The 11,786-nt window shown below is 31.4% G+C and overlaps 1 protein-coding gene across 2 annotated transcripts; it reads right to left on the reverse strand.

Moving 5' to 3' along the window:
* Positions 1-4,665: 4,665 nt before the first annotated feature.
* On the reverse strand, positions 4,666-11,216 carry LOC100776997 (FKBP12-interacting protein of 37 kDa). Of its 2 annotated transcripts, none has more exons than XM_003549561.5 (14): positions 11,034-11,216; positions 10,909-10,948; positions 10,757-10,824; positions 10,597-10,664; positions 10,451-10,487; positions 10,046-10,133; positions 9,857-9,921; positions 9,683-9,760; positions 8,764-8,811; positions 7,629-7,682; positions 6,728-6,889; positions 6,369-6,438; positions 5,923-5,978; positions 4,666-5,105 (listed from the first exon to the last, which is right to left on the reverse strand). In XM_003549561.5, the coding sequence occupies exons 1-14, from the start codon at positions 11,058-11,060 to the stop codon at positions 4,944-4,946; spliced, it is 1,023 nt and encodes a 340-aa protein (XP_003549609.1). In that variant the 5' UTR covers positions 11,061-11,216; the 3' UTR covers positions 4,666-4,943. The 2 variants fall into 2 exon arrangements, with proteins under 2 accessions (XP_003549609.1, XP_014625557.1); XM_014770071.3 differs by having other exon boundaries at positions 10,757-10,833.
* Between the last annotated feature and the right edge of the window lie 570 nt (positions 11,217-11,786).

Here is an 11,786-nt window from a genome sequence, read left to right on the forward strand (position 1 = left end):
TCAAGTAGTGACTGACCTGCTTGATGTTTGTAGTCATTTTGAAGGTAGCAATGTGTTAATTTTCTTGTATCATGGCATATACGTCTTTAGAGTACCTATGTTCTGCCTTTATCATATTCATGATTTTGATGTCATTAGTAACAAATGAATCATTTATTTTATTAAATGTTTCATTGACTAAGGCAGTAATAGATAATGCTCGGGCTCCTTTCAAAACTAAATTCATACATTCGACAAGGTTGGTAATCATATGGTCATATCATTTTCCTTCATCGTAGGTTTGAGTCCATTTACTCTTGAGAATTTGATCCAACCAATTTGTTACTTGTGGAAACTCTACTCGCATTGCATGTAACTTTGTCTCAAATCGTGGTTTCTTCATCTCATATTCTATGCCAAAAGATAAAATAATGAGTAATAAGTATAGTGAAAATGTAATAAAGCAACTTTGCCTCGTACCCATATTGATGACTTCTTTTTTTGAGTCAACATTTTTAAATTGTTTGTTAAAATTTGATGCAATGTGGCGAAAGCAATACACACAAAACAAAATGAACTTGAAGATATAATCTCTGTTATCTGTGTGACAAAATTTGAGTCAATCTCATTGCCATGATTATAATTAAGATGATAAAATTAAAATGTAAAGTGTAAACAAGTTCAGAATTTTTACGAAGTTGGTCAAGTGAGGTCCAGCTTAAGGCATCAAATGAGAGTTCATGCTTTTGTTGTTGTCTCTTTAATAACCCCACCCATCGATCTTTCTCCTTCCACTCTCAGGAATTATGGTGAAAGGGATAAGACAACTGCATTCCTAGAGAACAAAGGGCCTGGACCTCTGGCAGATTTAGGGTCCACGAAATCAGCCCTATGAAAGCACCAGAATGGAGGAGCACAGACCCGGGACCAATTTTATTATGGCCACGGATCAGTACTGCAACTTCACTCATGGTGAGAATTTTGAACCCAACCCCCCTAATTACAATTGGTTTCAGCCTCAACTTTGCTGCAATCAAGATAGGTCACTATCTCCCCTCCCAAGTCCAACCAGCGGTCCAGTATGTTAGACAATAGATTGTTTTTCTTTTTGGGTTTATGGCCTTAGGATCCTCCACGATAGACCATTTAATTTTGCTCTATTTGAACAAAACTATTTTGTCTATACCAAAAATTTCTTTTTAAGTACGAGTTTTATAGATAAAAAAAAGGTAATTAAGAGAAAAATTTCATTCAAGATAGTCATTTAGGTTTTTAGCGAAATTTAATCATTAATACAAATAATAAATATTTTGTACCAATAGTATGATAGAAAAAATAAATTATTTTTAAGTATTTAATATAACGATATATATTTAATATTAAAATTTGATGTGATTACTTAAACTAGAATAACTTCACATCATGATGCTAAAAGAACAAAACTTAACATCCATAGCAAACCCTTTGATTAATTTGGTCGTTGTCAAGTTGCACATGCCTTCATTACAAAGTATACGTTTCTGATCCCATAATCACACGTTGAGGTCCAACATGGCAAAGTGTTAATTATTCCACAGTGTCTCAAATTTATTTGGGGGCTGAAAAGGCATTTGAATAATTCTTAATAGAGCAATACAAGTTAATTAAATTATGTAATTTGTTTTAAACGAAATTAATTCATTTTAAATTCTCGTATAAAGTAAATTTGACTTGTCAGTTTATTATTATATATAAGTTGACAAGTCTACTAAAAATCTTCTACATATAAGGCAAACTAATAATGGCCAACAAACACATAAAACTGGAAAGAATGTGGAGATGCAAAGAGAAAAGGAAGGAAGAAAGTTGGAGGTGGACAGGTGAAATTGGTCACAAACGACACTACGTACGCAATCATGGCTCCATTGAGTTGGGTATGTCCTCATTGTCCTGTCAACTAACTAGCTACTAAGGGTGCTTTATTAGTTTAATGAGTAAAAATCTCACGTGTCATATATATATACACATGGCATAAGCATAAGCATAACCATTCTCTTCGAAATATTCATATAAAGTGGAGTTGAGTTCATGAACTCAAGTCATACGACTCATTTTATGATTAATTTACTGAACTTGCGTTTCAGAAACTTAAAAATATCATAGGAATATTCCTTCTTCCACAACTATCTTCTCTTTTGAATATGATATACAGTTCTCTTGTTTTTTTCAGTGGAACGTGCATTAGTTAGACTTTGCATCATGAGATTCTGTAGCCACTTATGGGGAAGCCGTTGAAAAGAAAATTCGAAATTGCTAATGTTTCATTGAGCACTATGTATGTTGATCATGAGTTTTTTATTCCAACAACTACAGGAAATGTTCTAAATCTTTATACTGACAACCAATTATACCAACAAACTGCACAATCTACTTTGTCTGCATTTAGAACATGAATTCCGAAGTCATTAGGGGAACAAAGAATATTCATAACAAACGTACATAAAGCGTGTCAGCTCGGATATATTTGTCATTTTAAGTGAGAATTCTTTTTATCGTGAGAAATAAAAATTTGAATATCATCTAATTATACATAATGATTATTATTAAAAATTAGTTAGTAGTCACATATTAAGAAGTTATGTGTATTTTTTTTAATTAAATAATATTAACCATTCAAATAATTATCATCTAATTATATATATGAAAATAGTGCTTATTTCAAAAAATATAAAAAGTTATAAATCTAATTCATGCAATCATGCATATATGTAGATAGTAAAGATTAATATGAATAAATTTTGAGTTAGATTATAAAATGAGTAAAAAAGAAACAATTCATTCATTCATTTATGATATGTTAGAGAAATGCAAAAAAATCCAATCTAATCTATTTAATTAAAAGTAAACTTAATATTATACAGATTAGATTTTTAAAGTCGTAAATAATTTTGTTTAAATTAATATATTTATTTTTAGTTATATTTAATATACTGTTTTATTTAATATTTTTTAGATTTTTTATTTAATATATATATATATATCATTTAATATTTTTATATTAAATAAATCCTTATTATTAGAAAAGAAATATCAAACATTAAATAAAATATAAAAAAATATTAAACAAAATAACATAAAAAATATTAAATAAAAACAAAATATATATATATATAAACAATTAAATTAAATAATATATGAAAATATTAAATAAAAGAAAAAATATTAATTTAAATAAAATTATTTACAACTTTAAATCGTAAATTTTAAAAAATTACAAAAATCATTTTTTTACGATCTCATTAGAAACAAAAAAACAAAATTTATGACTTAAAAATCATGGGATACCTTATGATTTATCTCTTTCTTCGTATTTATTTAAAATTTATCCCCATTTAATAATTTAGAAAAAAATTACCCCTATAAAATCGGTTGACCAGAGTAAAAGGAGTTCAAACTTACAATTACAAGTGCCTAATTAATGGGCCACCATGATCTCAATGCATCAAAATGACGTGTTACACTCAGTTTCTGCCAAGTGTAATAATGTAATGTACATCAATGATCATGATCACAGCACTTTCTAATTCTAGGGTCAAAGAGGAAAGAATAGGCCGTAGATTTCCCGAACAGGCACAAAGGAACCTTGGACACAACAAAGTTCGGTCATTTGTTCCTTTTGCCACTTTAAATTTTGACGAATGCCATCTGCAGGCATACACATACATAATATAGTTCAACAACTAAAAAGAACCAAAACTTGGGTTTGTGTCCACTTAAACGTTGTGGGCATCATGTGTCGAGCACAGCATTGCAATTGCAATCTGCGAGCACTTGTCGTCTATTATGCATCCACTATTAGCAACAAACTAATAATGATTCAAATGCCTAACAGTAAAAGTATCTGTGATTTTTGAAATTTTTTGCTAAGATATCACTGAGCGGAAAATAAGTAAATAGTTATAGAAAGAATATATATTGGATTCAATTACTTTTTATAGGTTTCATGATGTCATATATAATGCAAAATCTTTTATCATTTTTGCTCTAATGATATAACCCAATTTGAATTCTTGGATTTTATTTGTACCAAAAAAATAAAAAATAAATAGAATTTTCTCTCTTTCAAATAACATTAAAAGATTTTTTTTTTATAACAGTGAAGTTTTTGAAAGTTTTTTTTCTAAAATCCAACCTCCAACACGAAGAATTCTTGAATAAGAATAATTATAAATTTAATAGACTAAGGATTCTTGAATTCAGGAACCCCTATTAAATATGTTATTACAAACTTAAAATCGTATCTAAATTCGGAGTTAATATAATAGTACAAAACTTTATTGTATTGACCATGTGACGAAATGAAATAAATTTTCTTTGTGTGTAAAATGCTGGAATTAAAATAATTCCTTAGATGAAAAAACTCTTAAGTGTTCTCTCTAATTATGGGATGTCAGAAAAGATGGGAATAAATTCATTATGCCCGACGAATTATAATTAAATAATACTATAAAACTGTTATTATATATACTGCTTATTATGTTTGATCATCACTCACTGTAATTCAACTTTCCACACATCGCAGGAGCATTAGTATTACCCAGCAGTGGCAAGATCATTCCCCATATTCACAATTGCACATTTGCCAAGAAAATAATTCGAATGATATTTTGAATTTAAATATAACTATAGTGAATTGTAAAGGAATAATTGACGGTAAAAAAAAAAATTCACTTTACCTAATTCGATCCCCAAAATTTCATCAATTTACACTCTTGAGGGATGAAATGATCATTTTCCTTTTAGGGATCAAAACATTCCCAGTGATTCTCAGGACTAACTTGAGTATTTACTCAAACTTCTTTAAGTCTAAAGTTATACAATTGTGTTTGGCTTAACGTTAGGCTGAACTGACACATTCTCATCTTGTGAAAAATAAGAATTTGTAACTTTTGATTCAACTTCCAAAGGTAAACCAAAAGCCCACATTAATTAGCGGCTTCAGTAGGTATCGTTTCATCATCATCATTCCTATTAGATGCTGGATCTGTTTTCCCGTCCTCCACGACGAGGCTTTTTGGTTGCAACTCATCTTTCAGTCTTTGGATCTCCTGATCCTTCTCTTCTAATTTATCTTGCAACATTAACACCTGCAGTAACACCCAATACTCACGCTATTACCTTAAACACGTCAATAAGAAATTCAACATAACAATTCCAAAAAACATAAATGTGTTCTTGGCGGAAAATATAACTAATAAGAAAAACAACTTTCGTAAGAAAATATAATTCTGAATTAAGGGGCGGAAGACTTTAAAAGAATTGATATCGTGTTTACATTTATTTCTTGAAAAGTAATGATATTGGTGGTATCGGTTTCAAAAATGTTTTTAATAGTACTTTGAGCCAAGAACTTTTTTTTTTTTTTGGAAAACATTCTCAGTAGGATAAACTTCAAAAGAGTGAAACTTTGCAAACTTTTCCTATAGAAAACTCAACTCTAATTTCTTCCAATGAAAGACCAAAAAATATTTTTAAAATTATAACAGAGCATAAATAAGTTTTCAAATGCCATTATTTGTTTCATAATTCTAAATTTTAAAAACCCGAGCTCCAATAAAAGTTATATGCTCATTTATCTAGTGTTTCATTTACATTTTCACTCATTAGAAACAATGAAATTTATTTCCTCTAGTTTGTTAAATCGTTCGATCATACTAAAATATATTTAATTATTTTTACTGTACATAAGCATTTATCTGTTTTATATCAGCATTTGTGATTCGTGAATGCCATATAAGCCTTTTCCTAACACAAGTTTTGTTCAGGTCCATAAATGGTTTTTCCCTACAACATCACTAATCTCCATTTCTCACATTGTTTAGTAAGAAACAAATAAAGCATATGGCGAAACAAACATGGAGTGAAAAATAACAATAAAAGGTAAAGGAAGGGATAAGGGAAAACCATTTCATTGGATCTATCCACATCATTTGTCAATCCATCCATATGCTTTTGCAACCCTGTAGAAAATTTTAAGGATTAAGATTACACAATTGCAAACGCATACAGAAAAAATAACAGATCACCAATAGCATAACTCTAAATCCCCCTAATCTCCAATTCTATGGACCAACAGACCAAAGATTCCTCCTTAAGAAGCATTAACATGTTGAAATGCCCCAAGTTCTGCACATTCACCCATAACAATATCTCTAGTACTTCAAATTTTAGTTTTAAGGTCCGCACAATAATATTATTTATTATTTATGTTTGTATTGCAACGAATACTAATCCATGATTATATGAATTTCTTTAATGAATCTGACAAAGTGACATAGGAAACTAGCAATCATTGAGAAGCTAGTGTAAAAGATCAAAGCATAATCAGATTAAATCACTCAACAACCAACCTTCAAATTGACTTCTGAGTTCTGCATTTTGGTATTTCTGCACTGAAAGTTTCATTGCTAATTCATGCATCTGCACAACCAATAATAATGACAAATAAATTAGGTTACATTAAGCTTTGCAGTTGTGTTAATAGTTAACTCATGTAACATTACTTCCAGTCATTGAATACCATTAAAAAAAAACTTCCATCAGCTCAACATGTTATATGTATTAAAAACATCATAAAGCACTGGCACACACCCACACACATTGTATCTCATAACTTGGGAGGAATTAGGGTAGGCAAAAACCAGCTCCCAGACAAATGAGGTAAAAAAGGAAGAGTAACAGAAGCATAAAGCAAATAATAGAGCATCACCTTGCCCTCAGAAGCCTGATTCCCAATCTCCTCATTTTCCTCCTGTAGGGTTCTACATTTAGCCATCAGCATCTTCCCCATCTTGCTTTGGGGGGTAAAGTTTACAGCCGCAATGTTATCTTGCAACTCCTTTACTTTTTTATCCTTTTCTTCAACTAAATTCTATTATGTTCAGATAAAAAAAATTGTAAGTCTTAATGGAATCATCACCAATGTAAATAATATGTCAATAAACTACTAAAACAAATTGCAAACATAAGCAGGAAATGAGGGCATGTGGCATATAAATGAATTAAATAAAGCATGTAAAATAATAAACTATCTAAGTCATCAAAAGAAAAAGATATCAACAAATTGAATCTGAGCCATAACACATCAACAGTAGGCATACTTAAAAGGTACACAAATTTCAGAAGCTTTGTTACGCTCCCTCTGGATTCATCACTGAAATTTGAAAGTGACTGCTAATAATTGCAGCTGAAAACCCCATTTATACATTAAACACCACCATATAAGTTATCCTCTCTGTCTCTATGGTTTGCATTTGAACCACATTCTAAAACTAGGAAGCTTTTTTACCCTCTTCCATTTAAAGAAAACTGTTCCATTTTGTTTTATTACATCCAAGGTAGTAAAATGTCTTCATAAATTCTCCGATGAACAAAAGATGGAACTACAATTATGAAATAAACAGAGCATTGTTCATCATAGAGGAAGACAAGATATTAATCCTTCACTATATCTCTGAGGAGATAAAACTACAACAACAACCCGAACTAACATTTTCCTAAGACAACCTCAGTTATTGCAGATAATCCCCACTCCCTTAAGTGTCAGAACTCAGAAGACCAAACTTGACTCAATAAAAGTTTAAAAAAAAAAAAAGAGTTTAATAACAAACCTTTAATCTTGTGAACTCTTCATGCACTGCTGGATCTAATAACAACCTCCTTGCCTGCAAATTAAATTGCAAAAGGAAATACAGTACTGCCCATTTCAGGGAGAGCTAAAAAAAGAAATTGATTTGGAATTTGTACAGCAACATTTAATTTTGAAGTTCCAACTAATACACATGTGAATATTAAGATTTTAACAAAGATGCCACAAATACAAAAACGATATTGAATTATATTAAGTTGTAAAAGTACAATACAGCAACCTTCATCAAATTCAATGTCAGTATATTATTTTTTGTGACAACTATTGAATTCGGTATGTTTGCAAAGAATATCCCAGAAGGATCATTTCCTAGAGTCAGTACCAGGGTCATTACAAATCTATTACATCAATTTAATTAAACAGCACACTGGCAACTGGCATGTTGTGATTTTTCTACAACCCACCCTTTTTTAGTTGATACACAATATCTAGATAAGTGGGCAGTCAAGATCCCCAAAACCCGGAACAGTTTACAGCTAATAGTGATCTCCTAGATAATTTAGCATTTTAAACTTATAGCTTTTTCCATGTAATACAAATGATTTTAACAATCCAGTTCTAGTAGCATACAGTAGCAAAAGCCAAATGGTCCAAAAGATAAGGGAAGATACAAAAGTAACAAAAAGGATTTTGCAGAATTAGAACCAAGAAAACTTTGCAGGTTTTATTTACTACAGAACATAACAGAAGCTCAAATCAAGGAAAACTTCTTGAGGAATGATCTCTCCTTTTTCAAGGGGGAAAAATATAAATCTTTCCTGATTTAAACTGAAATTTTAACTAAAGTCAATTAGGTTATAAAGAACTTTGCAAATATACAAAACAATGTAGATCATCATCCATGCTGTAAACTAGATATCTCTATTCAGCACTTGATTGCGTAAACATTTCTGCTAAGATGAGACGTATACAACATAAAATCCAATAAAAATTTAAGAAACAGAAGCAATGAATCAGTAAAACATTATTTAAATGGCTCAAAGAAGTTGGAAAACTATAGTGCCTTCTGAAATTAATTGATAAAGAAGAATGAAGAATGATCAGTGAAAAAAATCATTTTTAGAGATGCACTTAAAACACTGGACTATAAACAATACCTGCATAGAAGCTGGCTTGAGCTGAGCTTTCAGGTCCCGTACAGCAGACTGAAAAGTTTAGAATGCCACATGAACAAGATAAAATTAAAACTAGTACTAAATAAAATTTTAAAATATAAGTATATAAACTATTAAAATCTGTAAATGCAACTGGCTTTGAATCTTCTGATCAAGGAAACATGTAATCATATGGCAAGGTTAAAATGGTCCAAACAGAATGGATCAGTTTCAAGCTTTTGTTGACTTTAATACCAAGGTTTTAAAAATCGTACCAATCATTGAACCAATAAAAGCATTGCTTCATGGTTCATTGGCATTATTGTGAACTTATGATTGAATCATGGGTGAACAATTGATAATTAAATATACATTTTTAATTTTTAATATATACAAAATATCAATGCTATCAAATGACAGTTACGACAACTTCTGCCCTCTAACCTTCAACTCTCTCCCATAGTCCCACTCTTGAAAATTAGCCTAACATTCTAATATATATATAGATCATCAAGGTCGTCAAACATGTACATCCCACCCAGAATTGGATGGGAGGAGTTGACCAGTAAATCATGAAATTGTAATACAGAAAACAATATTCTACACTTAACAGAGAATTATATTTTAAAAAATAGATACACCTATAAAATATTTTGCACAAGTATGCAAAATACCTTCAAAATCACAACTAGCATTCATATTCAAAATACAAAATAGGTAATTTATATTTATTATGTGGCCCATTATCTAGTATCTCAAGGGAAAAGAAACTATTGGAGATCTCATGTTAAATATATTTTTTCCAAGGGAAAAAAGGGAATCTACTCTGGTATTATAGGTACACACAAAATAAATAAACATAAAAAAAATATGCACATGCTATAAAGAATAAGAACCTTATTTTCAGAATATTATTACCAACCTTCAACTCTGCTATCTCTTGTTCCCGTTTTGCAAATGTGACAATGAATGCAGCTTCCTTTTTCTTTGCTTTTTCAAGCTGATAACCAGTAAAAAGGTGAATGGGGTCAATGAAATATGACCAAAATATATTGAATTATTTTGAATCAGAAAAATGGAAAACAAAATCCTGAACCTGCTCTCTTAAAGATTCTTCAGATGATTTCAGAGCTTGAAGATAATTAATCACCAATTTCGGGGCTAGAAAGTAGAAAGAAGAGATAACTGCTTAGCTAAATATTTAAAACTTAGGAAACAATTATTAATAAAACCACATCATGAATAATAAATACACAACTCTCTTGCTTAACAAGCATAAACTAACCTGGAGTGGTCTCAGCAGGTATAAAAGGTTCATTTTGAAAAGAAGAATGCCACTTCTGAATCTCAGATTTTGCAGCCTCAAGTTCATTCTGGAATATACAATGATCCAGGAAACGTTTTTAGGAAATAAAAAGGTACAAATCAACCTATATGCAAAACTTTGGGCCAGGCTAGTAATCTTACTCAACTCCAACAGCTTAGAGTCTGCTATGTGAATTATCTCTAATCTCTAACTTGTATATGGGCATTCTTCTATCCCACATCAATCATAACCATAGAGTTTGTGGGTGTATACTCACAGAGTTAACAGAAAAATTATAACTAAAGTACGCTTCCCTTAATAACAGTAGTTCAAGATTTTCAAGCAAAAGCAAACAACATTATTTGTTAAAGGGGAAAAACATACTTGGCATGTAACAAGCATGTCCTTACAGTTCTGAAGACTGCAAAAAACGAGAAAAAATTTAGGCGCAAACAGTTTGAAGCAATTTTAAGAGAGTATAATACTAATACTAATATTCCACATTCCACACCAGCTGTACTGAGAAATACCTCTCGCGAAGAGACAAAATCATTCCTGTTGTCACACCAGAAGCAGCTTCTTCAGCTTTAGATTTGGCCTGAACGAGGAACAGCCCAAATTGCAGTTTTAGATTTTCATAACTCGAAATATTTGATAAAAACAAGTTATCAAAGATTGACTAACGATTACCTTCTTGTGTCCAAAAGGATCATTTTCATATTCATCCTCGTCATAGTCGGGAGATGACCTCTTATTACCTATAGTATCTACATCAGAACAATGAAAATAATCGCAATTCGCGCAATAATTACAACGTGCGTTTGAAAACAAAAAAGCACCACCTGAATGCGTTCCGCTAAAACCGCCTCCAAAATCAAAGTCCTGCGTTTGAGAAGAAAAGGAAAAATATTAAGCAAATTGCGCGTGAGAAAGCAAGTGGCGAGGGGTGAAAAATCTTGGGACTTACTTCGTCGAAATGAGGAGGCGAAGCCATCGTCAACTTCAAAAACCCTAGCGAAGAAGAGTGAAGAAACCGAAGCTGCAAGTGCTCACGAAACAAATTGCTGCTGCTAGTACAAACTACAACTACAAGGAATCAACACTTAATCGTTGAATCTGCATTCCAAAATTGTGCACTTGGTTGCTTGACTTGCTTCTCTCTCTCTCTTTCTAATGTAGGCAATTACTTAATGCACCCTATTCTTTTTTCTTGGTGCACCTCCAACTTTCTTTATATCCCCTTATTACCCTTCTTCTCTCAGTTTATATTAAATTAAAAAAATTAAAGAAAAAAATATTTTTTTAAATTACAGTTCAAACTGGTTTCCTGCACCGGTTTTCACTGGTTCTGAAATGGTCTAATTTTTTTAGCAAGCTGAGGGAATTATTTTCCATACTCTTGTCTCGGGTAAAACTTCTTGCACTCTTATTATTGTTTCGTGCGCTTCTCATTGTATTATGTAGAGCTCATTCTGGAATGTCATTTGCATTTTGAAATGGAATTTTCCTAATACAACGGGAAGTGCAGAAAGCAACAATGAGAGTGGGAGCGCACGAAGCAACAACCTTTTATCTCACCCACGCAGGCCCAAATTATTTTCCATCTATAGCCTTCTGATTCCTGGGCTTCGGAGTGGGTCCGAGGTTTTCCAAAACCGAAACCACTAGAAAAGGCCCTTTGTACGGATCACATGGCTTCGTAAAGATGAATTTGGGTCAA

The sequence above is a fragment of the Glycine max genome, chromosome 17, assembly GCF_000004515.6.
Source record: "Glycine max cultivar Williams 82 chromosome 17, Glycine_max_v4.0, whole genome shotgun sequence".
Lineage (NCBI taxonomy): Eukaryota > Viridiplantae > Streptophyta > Magnoliopsida > Fabales > Fabaceae > Glycine > Glycine max.

Coding starts and splice junctions, on each gene's coding strand:
- LOC100776997 (XM_014770071.3), bottom strand. CDS start 11,060: ATGGCTTCGCCTCCTCATTTCGACGAA. Junction 10,834..10,908: donor TTTTAGCGGAACGCATTCAG/GTGGTGCTTTTT, acceptor GTTCTGATGTAG/ATACTATAGGTAATAAGAGG. Junction 10,488..10,596: donor ATTTTGTCTCTTCGCGAGAG/GTATTTCTCAGT, acceptor CGTTTTTTGCAG/TCTTCAGAACTGTAAGGACA.